A 22,776-nucleotide genomic window follows, 5' to 3' on the forward strand; every position below is an offset into this window, starting at 1 on the left:
TAGTGGTACCCAATAATATCCTAAATAATTTCACTGCATATAGTCCAAATATACTTTTATTAATTAACTGGGCAAAGCCTTAAACAAGTAAACAACAACATAAACAATCCCTGAAACAAACAAGATAAAACGCCCCCAAAAGAAGAATAAAAAGGACTTCAAAGCATTTCACTTACATTAATTAAGCTATTTGTCTATGTCAGTCCTTGTCAGCCAACAGATACTCAGCAATCCTTATCTCTACACCGTCGAGCCTGATAAAGGTCTAATTGCCTGAGAAATGTACAGCCCTCGGGACAGCAGTGGCAAAAGCAATTTCCTTCTGCACAATGGAGCCTTAACGAAAACACCTCCTGCTTAATGAAAGCCTGGAAGATGAAGGGACAAAGGTAGGGGTGTGGAGCTGGGCTGCAGCCAGAGGGGTCAGTGTGGGATGGCTGGGGGCAGGAGGTGCCCGTGCCATTCCTGCTGGTGCGGGGGCCCTGCCACATGCCCCAAATCCAGGTGCCACCGAGGGGCAGCCCCTGCCTCCAGGTGCTGTCAGTCCTGCTGGGTACAACCAGCAAAGATGAGCTCAGTCCCCACGGCTGCCTCCACTTCCCTGAGCAAAATCTGGCCACTTGCTGCAGAAGCGTTTGGAGGTGAAAGGACTGAGGACAGAAAAATGTTTGTAACAACAGTGTTTCTTTGTTGGGAGTTAAAGAGCCGAGTTTAATGCAGGATGCAAAGCTGACCCTGGGGTGAAACATCACTGAGCGTCCTCAGAGGCTGCCCTCCCACGCAGGAGCCAAACTCAGAAAATCTTTGATGCATTAGTGTTGAAAAGTGAGAGAGAGGGGGGAAAGCCCTACAAATTGTTCTAGAGGGAGAATAAAACAGCAGAAGCAGCAAAAGAGGTTAAAATGTGGATTTTGCAGCAGATACTTATAAGGGATAATTTCCCCATTTCCTTTCTGGTTTAGAAATAAGATTTCATGGACTCAGAGATAGTTATGGAAGAGCTAATGAAGCATAAAGCTGAGTGAAAGGCATCATGTTCAGGGGGCTGCTCACAACTTACAAGAAAAGGCTTTCTCCCTTTTTTTTCTCCCCACAATTAAAAAAAGAGGAGTTAACACCTGTGCTTGCTTTACTCTGCCATTTTTCACATTTGTAGTTATTCTCAGGGGAATCAAAGTGACAGATTTATGCAAAGCTGCAGTTTGGATCTTTTCTTGCCCTGGAGCAAGGCTTTTATCCAAGCTTTTCTTTCCTCCTTCATGAGGGGATGGTGAAGAGGAGGAATGCAGCACACTTAAAAACAGCAGAGAAAAAAAAAATCCTTCACAGCTGTTTCTAGCAGCTGAGATATATTTAATCCAAACTAGAGATTAACATGCACCTCTGTGTAAGAGATATTTCACCTCCCCCTGTGGTTGTTATCACCTGTGTAGCAGACAGGGCTTGGAGATGAACTCATGGTGAGAGGATGGAGGGCTGCGATGGGAAAGCTGTGAGCAAGTGACTTTGTGCTCTTATTCCCAGAAATTCCTGCTATTGATTGACTCTCCAAATAAGGTGGACAGATTCTTTGGGCTGTCTGCATAATGAATGTCACTTTTAAGTGCTTCAAGACCTCAGGTTTGCCTGTGCCCAGCTCCAGCTCCAGCAGGCCCCTGTACAGCAGGGTTTTTAGCAGGTTATCTACAAGAAGCAGCTCTGCTCTAACTGTTGTGTTGGAGATGGGATGAGCAGAGAAGATCCCTCCCTCTGTCCCAGTGCTACGTGCATGTAGATGCAAACGAGTAATGGTAAATTTTCAGTAGCACAAGAACTCCTGCTGTCTCTTCAGGGTGCTGAGCCATGAGCAGCAGTTTGGAATGTGACCTCCTAGTGAGCATTTATGTTTTATCTTCACTGCTCAGTGTGCAAATGTCCTGAGATCCCATCCTTGAAATCTGTACGGGTTTGAGAGACAGAACCTGGGAGGCAGAACTATTAACACCTGTATGGACTTTCCTGTGGTGCTTGTCTTCATATCATCTGAGTGCTGCAAACAAGTTAATGGATGTGAATTCACAATCCTTTTATGAAGTAAGAAGCTGGTCCCATGTGACCTACCAGGCTTGGCATTTTTGTCCCCAAATCTTATCATTCCAGTCAATCTCTTTCTCCATCCTCATGTTTCAGCCAGATATGAAAGTCTTGCTTCTACTTGTAGGAAAAAAGTCTCCTACACAAGAAAAAAAAAAAGCATTACTCTTTAGACTGCCATGATGAAGAGAGCATTGAAATCTTTTCTACAGAAATCTCACCCACGATAAGCATGTAAAATGTGATATTTCAGCCCAAACAATTAATGCAATCCAAGGGAAAGCCAGGCAGCTCTGCTGACAGGCCATATAATCCAGCAAATCATTTGCTTTGGCTGCTGCTGCTAGACCTTGTAGCCTTCACTGGCTCCAACAGCACCTGTTTTGTACATGTGTCACCAGCCCCTGAAATCGTGGCCAGGGGACAGCTGTCCTGGACTTGATATATAACTTTGCACTGGCTGCTGTGTGTGTGCAAATGCAGCAATCCCTGTACAGCAGCACAGCTCAGTCCCTGCCACTGGGTCATCAGCAGCTGTGTGGGTGAGTTTCAGCTGAGGAAGGTTCTGGAGCTGTTTCCTTCTCCTTTGCAATTCTGATGGTGTGTGTGAGCATCTCATTGCCAAGGAACTTGGGAGCAGAACTAAAGTACCAATAGGAACCCATCAGCAGCATTGCCCTCATCACAAGCAATCCAGTGAATTCTTCAGGAATCTTGGTGGCATTGCTGACCCAGTTCTGGAGGAAGGAAATTCCCCTGAGTAAGAGGACAGTGGTGCTCAGCACCAAGCCAGCTGATTGCCATGAGAAGAGGAGGATTCTCCTCCTGGAGAGGAGCTGGATCAGAGCCCATTTCACTGCCTTGGCCACGTGCTTGGGTTACCTCTAAAATCCAAAGAAACCTCCTGCACAACAGTGGGGGGACGTCAGAGCTTTTGTGTCAGAGCTCTATTGTAGAGCATGGCAGAGATGAACAAGACCTTCTTAAGACAGAAAAATACAAAGCCCATATGCTAATAAATCAGGACCTTCACCCATTTTGTGAGTTTTTTTTGCTGGGTGGTTTGATGCCCTCTCAGCAGCAGCAGTTAAAGAGAGAAGCTTGCTGCCTGGTGGTTGGGGAATAGATGGCTTGAGTGGGCATATCTCATGTGAGTGTTGCTGGAAGTTGGTGTGAAGTTTGTGACCCTGCACTGTCAGGGACACAGTTTATAAGACCACCCCAGACACAAAAACTCACCTCCCTCTTCTTGGTACTTCATTTAAAATAGCCCAGAAATTGAAGTAGGTGGCAAAAAAGGTGGTTTGGGGGTGATGGTGGGCTGTGATGGGGCAGGCACAGCAGCTCTGTGGTTCCAGGAAGATTGGGAGCATGAGGAACAGCTGAGAGAGGGCATGAGGCAGGGCATGGCACTCAGGCTAAGCCCAGCTTTCTGCAGGACAAGAGGCCATGCAAGCTGGCCAGTGTGATGGAAGCTGTGTTATAGAAGGTCTGACAGCTCCTGTGGGGATGTACAGGTTCTCTGATGGGGTTTGTACTGGACTCCTCCAGTTGGTGGCCGTGTAAAAAAAGAGGCTTAGTGTTCTCATTGTTCTTTTTGTCCTTCCTTTCTTGTTGGTATTTCTTTAGTTTTACCATATACTCTTCATTTAGTTAACTGAATTCCTTCATTTGCTCCTTCTTTGCTTTAAATTTTCCTTTACAAGCTACTTCCCTTACTGCCCTTTTCTTCCTGTCCTGAGTCTCTTTCTCCCACTTCCTCTGCCTTTTCCCCACTGTCTGTAGCTTTCTCCTGGGCTCTGCATCCCTGTGTCTGCCTCATCCCTCATCATTTCCTACCCCTTCATCTGGGGGGTTCCTGGGGTGCAGGGGCACGTCTAACCCCGTGGTAGTCCACAGTAATCTGTCCCTCAGTAATCTGTGCTGCCTTGCCCCTCTTTGCCACAAGTCTCCCCCTCCAGATGTGCATGCACATCTGTGTGAGGGCACACACAGCCCCAGAGCCAGGAGACTGAAGTGAGACCCAGTTCAAGGAAATTCCAGCTTCAGTGGGATTCCCCACTCCAAACCCAGAGCTCCTTGGGTGTTGAATGAGACAAGGGATGGGAAGCAGCTGTTTTTCTTACCCCATCCCATGAAAAACAATCAGGTACTCCATTGATTAGTGCAGTTTGAGAGAAGAGAATTAAAAATTCTGGAAATTAAGCATCCATTGCTTTATAATGGAAAATATTTTAAATAAAAATGCTTTAAATTATATAGAGGTGTTTTGTAATAGAACTGTCATATGCCATGAGACAACTTCACTAGAAAGAACATCTATAATGAGAAACAAATCACACTGACCTTTGCTATAGGCTTGAAAGCAGGTTTCTTTGGGGTTGTGGGGACTCATTTGCCCTCCAGCAGTGGAAGAATTAAGATGTTATGTTTAACATAAACAAGAGAGGTTTAATCCCAAATCCTTGTGGGAGAGCACTTTGTGTTCTCTTGAAAGTTCAGTAATTCCATAAGCAAGATGGACAGTTGGGTTATTTTAGACTCAATGGAAGCAGGGGAGGGACAGAAGGGACGTCAAAGGGAATTAACTCATCAGAGTAAGAACCCAGTTGTGAAAACTGAGCAGAGAGTGAGTTCAATTGCATTAACCATACACGGTGCCAGGGTCTCTCATTATAAGAAGCCCTTTTCTCCTTTTTGCTCTGTCCAGCCAAAGTGCAAGAAGAAATGTTTGTCTGTGTGGGATCATCCCAAGCTGAGGCTGGGCAGCCTCCTGTGCACAAGTGCCCATTGCTGTTCAGGCAGCAATAGCAGGAGAGCAATGGTTCTCATTTCCATTTGGGCTCCACACCAGAGCCTCTGAGGGCAGGTGCTGGTTTCTGAGTGATGAAGGAAGAAAGGCTGCACAGGGACACTTGGTGTCTCTGATGATCTGTCTCTGCTGGATCTACCTGCACACCTTCTCTGCACTCACAAAGACAGAGTGGGCTTTGTTTGGGAGCATCTTGGCCCCTTTGAAAGGCAACCCCTTCCCTCCCACAGCTCTGACGTGTCCTGCTTCTCTTCTGCTGGGGGCACAGACAGAAGTCAGGCCCAGCAATCTGTTACCACTCAGCACACTAAATTCACTTTAGAAGAAGACTGTGTCAAACATGTTACCTCCAGCTGTGATTCAAAAACTGAAGAAAGTTCAGCTCTCAGGAAACATAGGAGGGACAAGATATAAATCCAGGAAAGTTAAGCAAAGACAAAACATTTCACATCTCTATCTTTTTATTTCCAGACAAGAAGCCAAAATCTTACAATATGATTGTTACATTAGGACTTAGATATGTAAGCATCACTTTCTTCATCACTCTTCTGTGATCCTGTGAGTGACTGGGTGCTGGAGGATTATTGCCCTGGCCCAAAACCAGGCCAGAACTGCCTTCACTTGATAAGTGAAGCTTGGATTGAAGGGCAAGTTGTACTTTGCCAATACAATTTTTCTTCAGGAGTGACCAATGAAAATTGTTCCATACTTGTGTAATGCTGGCTAGCAGAATAAATGTGGTTCTTGGATAAAAGAACAGAAATCCAAAGAGATGTGGTGGTGCTGCTCTCTCCCTGGCTCTTTGGAGACCAGGCTTTATGATCCTGAGTTCATCTCTGGTGTCTGCTGACGAAAAGAACTTTAAAAATCTGGGGCAATCAAGCTACAATAATGTCCAGTTATCCTGCCACCAAGCAAAGGAAAGTGTATTCAATTTATTCAAGGGAGACTTATATTGGATTATAAATGCCAAAGCTGGCTGAGAATATCTAATAAGGCTTTTTTTTTCACATAGCATGACATGAACTCATCGATGGAATCCGAAGCCAGGCAGATCCAGAAGGAGAAAAAGCACAAGATTTTAGCATTGGAACAACTGACCAAGGGATGACCTATCTTCTCCACCACCTGAGATTTTAAAGTGAGAATTGTGTGTCTTCCACTTTGTTCTTCTAAATTCAGTAATGATCATGACACTGGAGTCCCTGGGTGACATCATCAGCGCGGACAGGTTAGATTTCCTAACAGTCCCTCTGCCTTTAAAACCTCTGATGCTTAAAAATTGCATTTACCTGAGCCAGGGTTCACCCCAGGGACAGGGGAATTAGATGTCTCTATTTCCTTCTCCCCAGCTGTGGGAATGCTGTGTTTGGATCTCTTTCCCATTGCTGGTTGTGTCAGTGGTATGTGTTATGCAGATGTGTGTCTACTGGGAGCAACGTTCAGACAGCACATTTCACTCTGATTTATGAACAGACCTATGAGCACAGCAACTTGTGGCCTCTGCTGGCTTGGGCTGCAATCAGCCTGCATGTTGTTGCTATTCTCGTTCTCAGACCTGCAGTCACAGCTCAGGAACCATTTCTGCTGCAGAAATGCAGAGCTGAGGGAGTCCCTGCCTCAGAGCTCTTCTGTAAGCAGGGGTGGAAGAGGCAGGTGGCCAAGGGAACCCAGGGAAAAGATGGGAGGTAAACATGCCCAGTCATGATGAGCTGGAAAAGGACTGGATAGGCAGTGGTGAGCCAAGGCTGGGTCTGCCCAGGAAAAGATGCATCAGGACTCTAGGCATGAGACAAAAAACCATCTTTGTTGTGTGAATGGCAGGAAAGGGAGAACATCTGGGATACAGGGCTACAGGGAAAGTGTTGACACAACCTTGAGAATAGAGAGGTCTCTATTCTCAAGTCTAAAGTGAGGATGTCATCCAGGTTGTAAGTCCAAGTGATGGATAAGAGAAAAACAGTTCCCTTTCAGACACAATGGGTCTGAGATGAGGACCAGATGTCCCCAGATGTCAGGGAGCCAGGCTAAGGTGGGAGTAGGAGAAGATGTTTGAATAGAACACAGCTAACAGGACAGAGGCCCAGATCCAGAGGAAACTGCATCTGAATTGGTGAGAGAATTTGAATTTGAATTCAATTTGGATTGAATTGTCAGAGACCAGGGCAGAGGGAGAAGAGAGCAGGATGCAGTGACCACAGTGAGGGCAGAATGGAGAAGGGGGATTGGTTTCAAACTGAGAGTAGATTTATATTAGATAATAGGAAGAAACTCTTTACTGACAGGTGATGAGGCACCGGCACAGGTTGCCCAGAGAAGTTGTGGATGCCTCACCCCTGGAAGTCTTCACCATCAGGTTGGATGGGACTTTGACCAACCTGTTCTAGTGTAAGGTGTCCCTGCCCATGGCAGGGGGGTTGGAACTTGGCAATCTTTAAGGTTCCTTCCAACCCAACCCATTCTATGATTCTGTGAAGATGGAAAGAGGAAAGGGTAAAGGCCAAAGAGGGCAAGAAAGGGCAGAAAGATACAGTGGAGGTGTAGCCAAAGATCTCCATCTACACCAACTACCTGATCCTTCTACTCACTTTTTAATTCAAATTCTAATTGTACTACTGTGCATCAAATAAATATTTCCAAACTCTTTGAGACAAATATTCCCAGCTGATCCCACAAGACAGGTCCAGTTGCTTCATAGTCATGATTACTCTTCAAAAGAAAAAAACATTAACAACTATGGACAGGAAATGTGATTTATTTTTTTTTTTAATAGGAATCAGCCAGCCCAGTATTGGCAGTATTGGTACAAAAATAGTTAAATACAATGGACTAAATGTCAAACTATGAGAAGAATGACTCAAATTAGAGAAGCATAGATAGAAGAAGCTAACAAAAACATCTCTTCCTGTGGGGATGCTAGCACAGCCAAATACTCATCTTTGTAGGTCACCCAGTTTAAAGAGCAGTGCACGGGGGGAAAAAAATCTGGGTTTGATATTTTGTACCCTGCACTACAAAGGAATCACTGCAGATATAGAAATAAAAGACAGCTGGGCTGAGGTTTCAGATCACCTACACCCATCAGAAAGGCAGCCAGACCAAGCACTGTGCTCTCCTGTTGGATACCTGGACTAATGCTCCACTCAGTCAGTACTTTAGGGGCAAAGAGAGACAGAGCAGAGCAATGTTTTATTAAAAGGTTTCAATCACCTGCACTGCCACAGAAACAGCAGAGAAAATTACATAGCCCAGGGGGAGAAATCTTTGATTTAAATATCTGTAAAAATGTGTGAAAAAAAGGGAAGAGCTCCTGCCTGGGAAAATCATGAGCCTGTCTCAAAGTCTACAAGACTATCTAAGCAGAGGAAGTGAATGAATAACTGTGGCACATGCATGAGTGGCTGAAAGTGCAGCCTGAGCAGTAATTGGCTCTATTGGTGCTCCTCTGATTAGCTGGTTTTGGCTACAGCACTTGTCAGACCCACGCTGAGTTCACAGTACAAAAGTATTCACACTGCACTGAAAAACGTCTCAGATCAGCCTGTGGATCCCTGCAGAGAAACAGCAAACACAGATCTGAAGGATGCAGCCTCCAGGGAGGGCTTTAAATCCTTACTTCATGTCACTAATTCCTCGTTATCTAGAGCTGGAAGAGAAAGGACTCCTGGAATGGATTCAGATGCTCCTGTTACTTTTCACTACCTCAGAAATGAAGGAAGAGAGAAGAAAATTGATGGTGCTTCTGTGGAGAGAAATTTAAGAACAAAATCACAATAATCACTGAATGTAGGTGGTTTGAACTCTTTACCAAAATACCCATCTAAGTTGCTAATTAATTGAAACAGCAAAGGGATCATCTTATTGGTATGGGAAGGAAAGGTTACACACTGATAAATCTCCAGAGAGACTCCTGACAGGGAGAGGTCTCAGCTGGGGACATGTCACAGAGGGCACGGGAGAAAATGAGCCACCCCAAGTCCTCACAGTGACAGTGGGCACAGCACCAGCAAACATGAATGGAAGAGACCAAGGAAATCAGGCACTTCCAAATGAGAGTATTTTTATGTGTAGACTTGCACACCTACTGTGTCTGCTCCAGGGTTATGAATAAGACCCCCCTTCAGCTCATTCAGCTCTAAAATCAACTCTATGGATGCCTGCTATATCCTCAAAATGCTGACTTGACCACTCTGCAGAATGACAGAGAAATTCCACAGAGCATGAATTATTTGCACCCACACTCTGGTAATCACCACCAAAAAGCAATTTGGAGAGCATCAGCCAGCACCGGAGTATGCCAGCAAATGCTGTTGTGTTTTCTGAGCTGGCTCACTGATTCCAGCACCCTGATCAAATATAAGCACTTTAGGCTATTAATAGTAGCATTAAGGAGAGACTTCCACGTTTTGCTTGTGAGCTGCCTGTCCTTTCTCACCCTGTCCTCCCTCCCAGCTAAATTGTGTTATGTTTTGTGGTGGCTAAATGAAATGTGAGGAACAGCAGAACAGATCACAGCTTAGATGAGATATGTCCAAAGCAGTTTGAGGACAGATGACCATTATTTACTTGCAACACACAGTAAGCAGAGGTGAAAGTTAAATGTGAGGCTTTTTTACCCAGAAGATATCAATCTTGTATGTATACACAGAGGAAACAGCAACTGCATTTCACACAAGCTGAGAATTTGGTTCCCAGGACAAAACCAACCAACCTGGTTGTGGTTACAAACATCTCTTCAGCTTCTTGGGGCTCTGCCTCCAGACAAGTGGCACTGAAGTAATAAAGCACTCACACGCTGCTGAACACAAGATTTGTGTGAGTGAAGCTGCCAGGCTCTGACACCAGTTGCACCACTTGGAAAGACATGGACAGACATGGAGACACCACCCTGCATGGGCTGAACATCTCTCCCACCACTTGCAGCTTCTCTCTTTATTCTTTGCCAGTATCTCAAGAAACCATTTCTTATAGAAACATGAAGTTCATATCAAAGTCTCCATTTACACCAGATTGCACAAAATGCCTCCAAAACTGCCTCAGCTTTATCTGAAGTAAACATCAGCCTCAATTCTTTGTTTTACTCTTTATTTTTTATGTATTTATCTAAAACTTACTGAAAGAGGCTCTAAAACCTTCTCTACCACAGTTTTGTCCCTTCAGGTTCCAAAGCAAAAAGCAGTTTTTCCTAATGCTTAACATTAAAGAAATACTGAGCTGGTTGGCCTTTTGGGATTTCTTGAGGGTATTTTCTTAAGAGAATGCAAAATTGTCTTTAAAGCTTTTTTTCCTGAAAGTTTGAAGCAATTTGTTGATCTTTGAGAAACAGGGAAAAAATAGAAAAACACTGTCATTCTGAAATTTTTTCTAGGGAAAAAAAATCCAAATCTGTTGATCTTTTAGCAAGAAACAACTTTGCACTTCATGCATAAAGCTATGGTGAAATATATTGTAGCATCTTGCCATCATAAAATATGAATACTACTTTGTTAAACTTTTCAGCACACAGATGAGAGTGATGAAACTATTCCAGAGAAAGACTGTTGTCACTGAAGCTGTTTTGTCTCACTGTTATGAAGTTGACTCAGCATTATTTAACTGATGATTCATTATTTTGCACATTATTTTGCACCCCAGTCCTGCACAAGGACCCTCCTATACCAGGAGCAGCATGAACATGGAACAAAGAGGCACCTTCTGCTTCCAGGAGCTCCAAGTCCTTGTAGAGGACTGGAGAGGTAGATGGAGATAGATGGAGGGTGAGATTAAAGGAACCAGCCAGGACATGCTGCCAGACTTTGAGTAACCTTTACAGCCAGGGAGAGATTTAGCTGTGACTGTGTCTCCATGAAATTCATACCAAAAAAAAAAAAACCTCCAGAAGATTTTAAGTGTCCCATGCCCATTCCTGACTATTATTCCAAGTGGGAGCAGATGTGGGAAAAGGAGAATACTGAAATAGAAAGAGGCTGTTGGAGGCTGTGAGTGGTGCAAGGCCCCCAGGGATCCTTGGGAGAAGCTCCACAGCAGTTTGTATGTGGGGAGAGGGTCAGTCTTCGAGTTATCTGCCAAAAAGCTGCATCAGACTCTTCTAGGATGAAGCAGCGGGAAATCAAAATATATTGAGACCTGGCTTTTACTTTTACTTTGCTCACCAGGTGTATTTTGGAAAATTATTGCAGGCTGCTCTCCTACACTTGTGAGTTTTTCTCCAGCCTCATTTCAAGTGGGAGAAGTGGATGACTAGAGTTACAAGTTTCTACACAAACACATCTAAAGTTTCCCAGGATTTTCTCTCCTAGGGGAGCTGTGCACAGCCCTCTGCTCCACTGGGATCCTTGCACTTCCAAAACCCTACGAGGCACACCTTCACCTTTCAAAGCCCTGGGTACCACCAAGTGCTCAGCCCGGAGCGTGCCTGCCTTTCCCATCTCTGCTCTTCTACATCTTCCCTCTTTGCAGCCTCCGTCCTGTCCACCTCTTCCCTTCGCATTCCTCCTCTTTGCAACTCTGCCTTTGCATCCCTCCCCTTTGTAGCCCTCCCTTTTCACCTCCCCCTTTGCACCTCTCTCGCTTACAGCCCTCCCCTTTGCCTCTCTGCCCCCTTCGCATCTCTGCCTCTTCCCATCCCTCCCCTTCGCATCTCTGCTCCTCGCATCTCTGCCCCCGCACACCTCCTGCCCCTCGCCCCTTCTCGTTCCTGTCTGCCCGGCTCTCAGCCCTCTGTGCTCTGCCCCTGGCACCCTCCACCCCTCCTCATCTCCTCCTCATCTCCTCCTCGCCGCCTCCCTGCGCTCCTGCCCAGCCCCGGTCCCCCGCAGCCTCCGGGCCGTGCGTGCCCCGCTCCAGCCCCGCTGAGCCCGGCCCGGAGCCGCCCGCGATGCCGGTGCCGGTGCCGGCGTCGCTGCCGGTGCCGGTTCCGGTGCCGGTGCTGGTGCTGGGGCTGGTGCTGGTGCTGGGGGCCCGGGCGGGTGCCGGGGGTGGCTGCCAGCTCCCGGCCGAGTGGCGGCCGCTCAGCGAGGGCTGCCGGGCCGAGCTGGCCGCGATCATCGTGTACGCGCGGGTGCTGGCGCTGCACCCCGACCCCTACGGCGCCTACAACTACCTGCCCTGGCAGAGGGGCCCCCCCGGCGGCCCCCAGCACGGAGCGGGCGACCTCTTCTACTCGGCCGAGATCGAGCTGCTGTGCGACCAGGCGTGGGGCAGCATGCTGGAGGTGCCCGCCGGCTCCCGCCTCAACCTCACCGGCCTCGGCTACTTCTCCTGCCACTCGCACACCGTCATGCAGGGCTACGCTTATTTCTTCTTCCTCCGGTGAGTGCCGGGCTGGGGGGTCCGGGCAGGGGTTGGGATGTGCCGGGGGATGCGCGCCCGCCCCTGCCCGCAGGGTTCGCTCCGTCCCGCGGCCGCTCTCCGCGCACCGCCTTCTCTTCTGCGCTTCCACCCTCAGTTTCATAGGGAAAGAAAAGCCCGGAACACCAAACTCCCGTAGTGTTCCAGCATTATCGCACAGGGAGCTGCTGTTGAGTAGCTCGTGGGTGCTGGTGCTTTTGTTTTTACGGCGGGACGGTCACGGAGCTGGAGAGAGGCCAGAGCGTTTGCCGAAGTTTGTCGTGGGAGTTTAAAACCCATCCCCGAATACTCACCCGATAGCTTTCCATCGACTCTCCCGAGTCCCAGCCAGACCCTGACTTTGGGCTCATCGAAAGAATAAGAAAATAAACCACAATGTGGGAACAGAGCCATCTCTGTGACCTTTCAATTCGAGAGCATTTGCGAAATACTACTCAGTGGCTTGTTTTGAAATACTTGGTGTATTCTTAGACTGCATGACAAAACTCATTTTGATGCTGTCTAGGGCTTAGTCTGCACCAACATCTTTAAACACATTTTATTGACACAAGTTATTTATTGACTGCTTGAAGGAGTACTTAAACTCTGGGCTCAAGGGCAAAGTGATGCAAATTCAGTAGAAACTGTGGCCCAAAATACAGATTTGCCTCCTTCATGGTGTCTGCAGGGTGGAAGGAGCAGTTTGGTCCTTACTACTGCTGCCTGATCCGGTCCTTGTGGTGGAAATTGTCATTTTGGTGCCAGGAGAGCTGAGAGCTACTTGCAGGCTAAAAGTCTGTGTGACTTTTTGTCGAGCCAGGCTGAAGTATGACAGGTGACTTCTGCAGGAGAGAGAGTGCTGTTCATTCTCACAGTGGGCTGCCCCTGCAATCTGTGTTCCAGAATGGATGAGAACTACATCCTTCTGCCACATGGAGTCAACTTCCAGGAGGCGATTTTCCCCGACACCCAGGAGAACAGAAGAATGTTTGCCAGCCTTTTCCAGTTTTCCAACTGCTCACAGGCACAGCATGTGCTGAGCTTCTCCAGTGACTGGGAGATTCAAGAGGACAACCGGGTAAGGGATTTGTTTGCTTTCCAGTGCTTGTTTTCAAAGTGGGCACAGGCATTCCCATGTCCTTTGTGAACATGTGTACATGAATGCAGAGCAGCAGGTCCCTGATTTTCCTGTTCCTTGGGTAGTACCACTAGCAAAGTAACACACTGGTGAGGAAATATTAAACTGTTTTCAAAGCTGACCTCTGTGTTAACTTCTTCAGCTTCCCATGGACCTGAGCAAAGCTTGGTATCAACTTGTTCATGAACAATAGGTTAAAAATAGTATTACTTGTGATCTTGTCCTCCCCCACCCAGATAATTTCAGGGTTTGCTATCTCTAGACCTCTTTTTTTAATTTCAGCTGAAATGCTCAGGAGCCGATCTTTGCTTTTGAACTTCTCTGTTCATCTCATGTAGTGAGAGCAGTGCCTAGACCATGACAGACTGTAAGGGATTATTCTTGCCTGACTCCACATAACAGCATAAACATCTACTGAACTAATCACCCTGAGCTGCCTTTGTAGCAGCTGGGGAAAAAAGGACTCTTAAGGGCACATTTCATGTGAGTGATGAGGGCAGGGTTCCTCTGAGGGATGCCAGCGCTTACTTCTGGACAAGACAGATGAAATGTCTCTTTCTCCTTTCAAGGAAGGCCACAGAAAGCAGTTTACCCTCTAGGTGATCCTCCCTTAAGAACATCCAAAGATGCCCACTCTTGGTGGCTTCTGAGCCCCTTTATGGGATTGTAGTGTGTGTAACAAATGCAGGATTTTAACAAATGCTTATTTGGCAGAGAGGAGCAACATGCTGTCATGTGTGTGCACGTTCTGGAAGTGCGTGTACTTTTGAGAAGGTGGAACTTGGAGAGCTGGTTTAGTGCTAAACTTTGTTTTGTGAGGCTGGTGGCTTCCCCTGGTATCTGAGAACATTTTAAGCACCTCTCTAGGTCAGGATGGACAGGACAGGTGTCATTGCTTGTGTCTTCTGTGGATTTACCCAAGGCATGATGTTTATGTATGACAGCAGATGTGTGAGTGGCTTGCTTGGGAGATGGATGGAGGGAACTCAGTAGCTGGCCGAGCCTTTTCCTTTCACCACCTGGCCAAATGCCAGCATACAAAGTTTGAGCTGCTGTGTGGCCATCTGGCCAGTGACACAGCTCTTCTCCTTGGGATGCCCCATGAGCAAGTGTTTTCTTGCTGCTGATATTTTTGAGGGGAGACTGTAGAATGGTGCTGTTCAAATATATGGGACAGCAGCATAAACTGATATTTAAGAGGAAATTAGTTATCCTACAATTAAATTGCAGAACTGTAACCCTGTCCAGGCAAGAAGGGGGAGGTGGAAAGCCCTGGTCCCAGCCCTGCCTTCTCCCTCCCACCCCCTGCTCCCCAGTGACACAAGCAACATACTTGGCAAGTAAAGGTGCTGCTGCTGCCAAATCCACAGATTTTCGTCCAGGGAAGCAAAGTGGCATTGGGAGGCCACCAGATCCAACTGCCAGTGTCTGCTGGTGATGCCTGTGCACTGTTTATTTCGTCATGCTGAGCTAAACGTGGGGGATCTTGATGGGCTGGCACTCGTTTATGCCAGCAGTGAATCTCACCAGTCAGCCTTAATGGAAATGACCAGGCAGAAACCCCCAGGGTGAGCTGGGGCAACCCTCAGCCTATGTATCAGAAGTGCATTTCAGCTGTGGCACTCTTTGACCCATGCAGCTGTGAGCAGACTGGGGGGGATTAGGGCTGCTGCTCCCACTGCCGGGGCTGGGGGCTTTACACATTTCAACCCCCACCCACCCAGTGAACAGATTCAGCACAACTGATGGACACTTTGTCCAGCCCTCATAATGAAAAGTAAAAGCTTCCTCTGCACCAGTTAAAAATAGATGGGGCTGACTGTGCTCCCATTCAGCTCCTGCATCTGTGTTTGCCCAGCCGAGCGCCAGCTCCCGGCGCCTGCGTGCCCCAGCCTGGGAAAGGGATGACATTTCTGCCTGCTGCAATATTAGGAATTTGTTCCTCAGCTCTTCCCAGGTACAGCTCTCTTTATGGCTCCCTCCTCTCTCTGCCTTTTTACCTGTTCTGGTGGATTTCCCAATTGTCACTGTGTCTGCTCACATCCTGTCACAGTGTGAACAATTTCCATTTCTGAATGTGCTCGGCCGAGCTGCCCCATGCTGGCTCCAAAGCTGAAATCTGTGCTATGTGCCAGCTTCATGGCACAGGCAGTGAACATAGAGCATTACTCCTGAAGGTTTTGGAAAAGAACCTCTTTGGAAGCCTGGGTACATCCAAAGGGAGGGTTCTGGGATGGTGTCAAGTCAGGAAGAGCTTGGATAGAGAGGAGGTTGTTTAATGAGGCTCATGCTGTAGTGAGGAGTCAGAGGTCTCACTAGCTGCTGTGTACTGACATAAATTTTTACTTAAAATACATCATGGATGTTTTGTGCAGTCAGAGAGGAGAAGTGGAAATGTTGAGACATTCTGATCAGAAGGCAGCTGAGATGAGAGTCTCATCCCAGGAGTTCATAGGTAGGATCCTGCCTCCAGGTGTTGGAACAGCTGAATGCAGGGACAACTTAAAAAGCAGCAGGCCAGAGGAGGTTTGGAATAAAGGAATGATGAAATTTTCTGTTTACAGACAAATCCCACAGTCTGAAAGTCTTTTGGAATCCTGCTCTTGATATATTTCTGGGGTGGACACTTCAAGAGAGACTTTGGTGCTAGAAGCACGTGCAGATGCAATGGATAATTTGTGTTTGCAGCTCTGGGATGCTCAGTCAGAATGTGAGAAAATCCCATGATGGATGAGTGTCTTTGCCTCATGTAATCCCACTCCAAGCAAGGGGTCCCTTCTGCAGGGTGTACTTGAGCTGGCCATGGAGCAGGTGGCCCCAAAGTGACCACTGACATGTTGTCCTCCTGCTTGGCTCCTTGCATGCAGGCAGCCTTATCTGAGCTGCCCAAGGGGTAAAATGAGGAAAACACTGATAGCTCCTTCTCCTCCTTCCAGCAAATGTGTCTGATGATGCAAAAGAGAGCAAAGAAATGTGCAGGAACTTTTTGATGCACTGGGATGTGCCACCTGCCTTTTCCATCATGGTAAAATGCTTTTAGTTTTCAGAAAGGCCCCATGGCGTGTGATGAAAAGAGGTCAGACCCAAGGCACATCTCACTGAGTATAATACTTTCCTCATCCTGGGCCTGCTGCTTTTGCTGTAAGCTAATTCCAGCTGCATTTTTAAGCCCCTTGCAGTCTGGGCTAAGAGCCAAATGCTGCTTTCCATAGTTTTCCAATAACCCTACAATCTCATAAATTCACTCAGGCTCTTGTTCTGGCCATTTCAGAGTGCAGTGATTGCTCCTGCCATTGTTTCTTTAGGCACTTGCATTTTGGCCTCCACATTTGCAGAGGCAAATACTCATGTGGCTTCATCTTGACTTTTTGTCTCAGCCCCTTGGTGATGTTTGCAGATCTCTTGCTTTACTCCAGCTCGTTGTTGCAGTGGTTTCCACAAGGTTGTTTCTAAAGCCAAGGGATGATGCCTTACATTGGGATTTGAAATCTAGCCCCCCCTGCAGAGTTTCACCATTTTAGTGCAAATCTAGGAGCTGTAATTTCTCCTTCTGGCCTTCTGCAGGGTTGTGTGATCTCACAGAGAGGACCTTGTTGCTTTGTCTGCACACAAGGGATTTCAGGAGAAGTGACTTAAGGTCTGGTGTCAATAAGGACAGTAGAAATCTCTAGCAGCACTTGTAGTTATTATTCAGAGGGGCTTGAACTGGTTTTGTCTACAGGTTGGTAAGGAGATGTGTTCTTTTGGCCTCCCCCTTTATGTGTGCAGGAGAGCTGCAAAATGACCCAAGTGCATCACAACAAGGGATTGATGTCAAGCTGTCAGCCCAGTTGTGAGCAACAGTGACAGCACTGAGATAAAGTCCATGAAATTAAGGAGTCAAATAACTTCAATTAAGCTCAGAGATTGCAGGGGGAGATCACACCTTTTATTAAGCCTCTCTCCCTACATTGACTCAAGCAGCAAGCAGAGCCACAACCACACAGTTACCTCAATTGATTTAGATGAATGGACTTGCCTTCTGAGAGACCTCCAGAGCTTTATCTGGAGTATGATCTCTAATCATAGAGCTTTTATGGGAGTAGCCAGTGTCCCAAATAAAAAGCAAGGTAATTAGTGGGTTAGCCTGGCATCTGTTTAGCATCTTTGGGTTTGGATCTTCTTCTCTGGTGGCACCATGGCTGCTGTAACAGACTAATGACCTGACTGGGACACCTGGAAGACTTTGGAGCAGCTGAAAAGGGAACTAGATAAGAAAAGCAATGTAACTGCATAAATGGCCTTGCCATTACTGTGCAAAGCAAAAATTAAATTACATTCTCCCTCTGTGGAAGTAGAGGAAATAGTTTTAGAATTATCTGTATTTCAGCAACTGCTGTGTGCATGGACTGGGAGCCACTGGGCTGGGTGAATCCCTGAGCCCATCTGCTGGTCCAGCCTGTCTTTTCCCTGATGCTCTCAACCAGGTGAATGGCAGAGGGTCTCAATCAGTGACACTTCACAGCACCACGAGGACACAAGCCACAGAGAAATAGCCACTTGTACTAGAGCTCCTTGCCTACCAGACAGAGAAGGGCTTGTTCATGTGATGTTTGCTATGGGGACTTGTTTTGATCCATCTCCCTGACAACATGCCCCCAGAGAGGGGGAAGAAAGAGGGAAAGTTGGGGAAGTCCCCAAAATGTTTGAGACCACCCTAATTTTGGAAGTGATTAAATAGTGTCATGTTCAGAGGGAGCCTGAGCTGCCATGGATCCATGGGCCAGAGGTCTTGTGGTGGCTGAGATGGACATTGCTGATGCCAGAAGTGACTCTGCTCTGTGAATCTTGCAAATCCTGGCCACTAGGAAAAAGAAGCTGATAACTGTGTTGTCCATGTTATTCACAAAATTAAAATGAAAAAGTAATATTTTTTTCTCTTATTAAAGTTAAGAGCTTCTGCTCTTGCAGAGTTCCCTCTCTGCTCTGAGTGCTGGGAGATGGATGTCAAGACTGGAAAATGCTGCTCATGGAGTCCAGAGCCAGCTGTTTTAGGAGAAGAAGCAGTCTGAAAAAGAGCAGGTAGATAAGAAAAGCAATGTAACTGCATAAATGGCCTTGCCATTACTGTGCAAAGCTCCAGGCTTGGTGGAGACAGTTCTCTTTAATTCCCATGTACTGAGTTTTTGTGTTTGCTTGTGGCATGAGCTGCATTAGACATTCTCCCTTCTGTGGTCTTAAGACACTAGGGAAATACAAAATAACCTCAGTTAAAACCAGTGCTACGTGGCAAGGGCAGTACAAAAAGACCTCAAAATAGAATTGAAGTGAGGTCCAATATCTAGAGGTTTGAAAATCTTCTTTTACATGTGGTTTCTTGCCCTGCCATTGGTTAGAGGAGCTGTTTCTCCATGAGCCTAACAGCATGATAGAAAGTGCCATCACTTCTGGGTTGTTTTCATAGTGATTTACAGAGCTTTTGTTTTCCTCCCAGAAACCCACCCAGGGTGAACCCCCTCCCTATGATCTGTGTTTAATTTGAGTACATTTAAGCAATATCAGATGAAATGGAGAACTGCTGACAAGTGTCTGGGGCAAGGGAAGACCACGAGACAATTGATACATTTGGGTAACATCCCCAGGAGTCTTTTGGCACAAAAATGGAATTGATTCTTTCCCAAATCTTCACACCCAGGCTGTTGTAGGGGACTCTTAGGGCTCTGACTGGCATATCCCTATCAGTTTTCTATCTTTCCACATGCACACAGGCTGATAAAATATGGAGTAAAAGAGCACAAAGGAATACACAATAGCCTTATCCACAGAATGTTTCCATTGCATATGGTCTTTATAATATTTATAGCACCCAGAAGGTGTTCTGAGCAGTGCTTCCCAGGAGAAAAATGGGCAGTATCTCTGGTTTTCAGTTGTTTCTTAGAAGCACATTATTTCTGTGGGGATAGGTTGGCTGGTTTTCATACACAATGCAGGAGGGATGACCTGATGTAACATGGGAGCCTTGGATTCGGTATCATTTATGAACAGTCAGAATTTGGGATTGAAAATCGAGCCTTTTCCCACCCATCTGAGCTCTTGTCCCCCATGGCAGCCCTGCTGGCAGGGAGGTGCTGAGGTGAGACTCCCCTTAGCCCCCTCCTGGTACCAACAGGGGAGCCCCAAAGAGTGGCACAGCTCTTGGTGAACGTGTCTGGACCATTGCTGCCTATCAGGCATTGCAGATTGCTCCAGAGCACAGCTCTCTCTTGCTGTGTCTCAGGCACATCCAAGTACATAATATCCTTAAAAATATCCAGTTTCCAGCTCACCAAGCAAGGAAATACCAAGACAACCAGGGATATGTGTGTGTGTGTATGTGCTGCTGCCTCCTCGAAGGGTGAAGAACAATCCTTCCAGGAACTGGCAGGGAAGGGAGACCCACATGGCTCCAGGCCTCTTTTAATTATCCAGAGTCACACTTTAATGAAGCTCTGCCAAATGCTCTAATTCATTCCATATTTCATGGCACAAGGCTATCTGCTGCTGTACTTGAGCTTGGTGGTGAGCAGGCATCTGACCCCAGCCCCAGGACACTTTTGAGGTTCTCTGCCTGGCTGGTGGCCATGGGGGCAGTTGGCATTTGTAGGCTGAGCTCTGCATGTTGAGAGACACAAAGGTGGGGCTGAAGGGACCCTGTTGTCCCTCCTCTGTTTCAGATCCAAGGCTGTCTGCAGGATGCCATAGCCTTGGACTTTCCAGCCCAGACATGGCTTTTCAAGCCCAGCAGTGCTTTCTTAGCTGGATGAAAAGTTTTTTGGGAGGCCCTGACCTTTGGAAGCCTCTTAGCCAAGGGCCAAGGCACTGTGTGGGGAGGAGAATTGGGATTTTGATTGAGCTGCCCATGTTCCCTCTATGCTAACACAGAAGTGGCTGAGGAGGGTGACACCTCCCTCAGGGGGGGCAGTGGGAAGGTTGAATCCCACCCTGAGCATCCACACGTGAAGATGGGCTGGGAATGGCAGCACTGTAGTGAGCAGAGGACCTCTCATCCATCCCCTCTGGAGATGACACTGTCATGGGAAAAGTGGCAACCAGAACACATGAGGAGGCTGATTTCAGTCTGCTGTCTCCTTCCCTGGGTGTGAGTGATACCTCTGCTTTCCTGCCCTCCTGTTGATGGCCTCCCCAGAGTGGGAAAGTGAGAAGGAACATCCCACCACTGTGAAAGATGAAGGGAGAGGTGCAGGGAAAGGGTTGGTGTGGATCTGGGCTGTGAAATTGAGTAGTGCAGGATGCTTGAAAGAGCTTGTGTCCACAGCTAAATCCCCTTCCTCAACAGAGGTTTGTGTGCTCAAGGTGCTCCCCAGATACCTGGGATGTTCTCCAAGGAGAAGAGTTGAGGCTAATGTTCTTAAGGTGGATGTATCATCTTACTAACCCAAGGCAAAACAGAATGTGCACTCCAAAGAAGCAGATCATGGGTTCTTTTGGATCCAGTCATGCTTACAAGTCATGCTTGTCCCATGACATTTCAGTCTCAGAGGGTGGAGGTTCTGACTTTGCCTGGGAGCCACTGAAAGATGCTCAGATGAGTCCTGGATCCTGCTCACAGTAACACACTGGGGCTATTCCAGTGCTTAGGCTGGGCTGGGAGCAGGAGGGGGAAGCAAACATCAGAGCTGGCTTCACATGGCTCTTCACCTGCTTGGATTTTCCTAGAGCTTGTTTTGAGCCAGCTCTTGGGGAATACATTCAGAATGAGTCTCGGGCAAGTTTTCTGGAACAAGATCTGCCAAAATTAATGTGGGAGGTGCCCATAATTTGTGATGTTCAACCCAGTTATGGGAACCACCATGCCCTTCTGTAAATCTGTGAGTCTGTAGATGAGTTGGGTGGTTTTTGTGTGCAAATTGACACTTTGTGTTGGTCAGCAGGTGGAAAGGATGATTCATGTAGATCAGCAGTCCTGGACCAGGATCTCTCCTTGATGAACATGATGCTCCTAAAGGTGCTGTGGGCAGACCTTGGTTTAGTTGCTGTTGACCTTGAACCTAGGGAGAGTATTTTCTTTGAATTTTTCTCTCTCTCCTGACCCACCTGAGTGAGATAGATACAGAAAAAGATGGAGCAAAACATTTATTAAAATCAACGGCCACCAAAGTCCAGCTGGCAGACAGGACACCTGTGATGCTGCCGGTAACCAGATCAGCCATTGTGGCTTGAAGGGAGATGAGATCTTTTAATCTGGGACATATTTTCTCCCAGCCCATGCATTTTGATGTTTATTTTCACAAATGACAAGCCAAGCTGGCTCTGAGGCAGCAGGAGTTCGAGTCCCTAATGGAAGCTGCAGACAGAGCCTTTTAAATCCTGCCTCCACCAGCCAAGAACCTTTCCAAATTCCCCTGGAGAAGTGTCCTTGCCCTGTTGTGCTCAGCCAGGAGCAGCCATGTGGTGCCAGGCTTGGCTTGGCTGCTGGCCCTGGCAGCACTCAGCCCCTTGCAGCAGCTAATGTGAAGTGACAAACCAAAGTGCCTGGTTTTGGGGGACTGGGAACATATGGTTTTGGTGGGCCAACTGCAGCTGGTTGCTGAGCAAATCATTGCAGGTGCCTCCAGCAGCTGATGCTGTGACTCCCTCCTCTTGCTGCCCCAGTCTGTCAACTTTTTTTGGAACAAGGCTGCTGCAACTGTTAGTGGAGTCATCAGTAAAAGGAATGACAGCAGGGAAAAACACACTGAGGGAGAGGCAAGTTTCCATGACACTATAAAATACAAAAGGAAAATAATATGGCTGAAAAGCCAGGTCTGAATTTCTGCCCAAAAAACTTAAGAGCAAGCAAGGAAACAAATATTTCCTGAGATCTGAAAGCACTTAATGGACTTTTTTCTGCAGTATTTTTGCATTTCCTAGGTCAGTAAGGAACCAGTAGCAACTGCAAGGGAGAATGTTGGTGCAGTGTTTTATATTGAGACAAGATGTGGGACTAAAATGCAAGCTGGTATTTACACACTGTTATCCTCAAACTGACCCATCTCCTTCACTATGCAGGGGCAGCAGGAGAGCTATTTCCATTCTGCAGAGGTAAAAAAGAAAGGCAGGTGTGTTGGGCTCTGTATCCCAGTCCAGTGGAGACAATTATTTTTGCTCCCAGATTCATGACCTTTGGGATTAGAAACAACTGTCTGAATTATTTTTTTTACCTGTAAACTTATTTGTCAAAATCCTGTGTCCTTCCCCTCCCATGGTTTCCAGCCTTCTTGCACAGGTGGTTCTGCATTTTGAGTAGGGAGTTTTCTTCAGGTGGGTTTAGCATGAGCAGCTGGGGTTTAGCTGTTTATTCAAATAGAGCATGTTGGTGGGATGAAGTCTGGCTTCCTTCTTCAGGTGGATGGTGTCTTGTATCCTCTTCCTTTCCTCAAAATGCAATGAGTTTATTGCTTTCATT

General features: G+C 47.0%; 1 protein-coding gene across 1 annotated transcript in view; it reads left to right on the forward strand.

Annotated features, from left to right (window-relative positions):
- The first annotated feature begins 11,211 nt into the window (after nucleotides 1–11,211).
- CCDC3 (coiled-coil domain containing 3) overlaps nucleotides 11,212–22,776 on the forward strand; it is a 34,806-nt gene continuing 23,241 nt past the window's right edge. Inside the window, exons 1-2 of the mRNA XM_071424094.1 lie at nucleotides 11,212–12,196; nucleotides 13,118–13,292. Of these exons, the coding sequence (XP_071280195.1) occupies nucleotides 11,763–12,196; nucleotides 13,118–13,292 (609 nt within the window). The 5' untranslated portion in view covers nucleotides 11,212–11,762. The remainder of the gene's footprint in view (nucleotides 12,197–13,117; nucleotides 13,293–22,776) is intronic.

Source organism: Agelaius tricolor, unplaced genomic scaffold (assembly GCF_023055355.1).
Source record: "Agelaius tricolor isolate 1412-34295 unplaced genomic scaffold, bAgeTri1.0.p SCAF_3, whole genome shotgun sequence".
NCBI classification, from domain to species: domain Eukaryota; kingdom Metazoa; phylum Chordata; class Aves; order Passeriformes; family Icteridae; genus Agelaius; species Agelaius tricolor.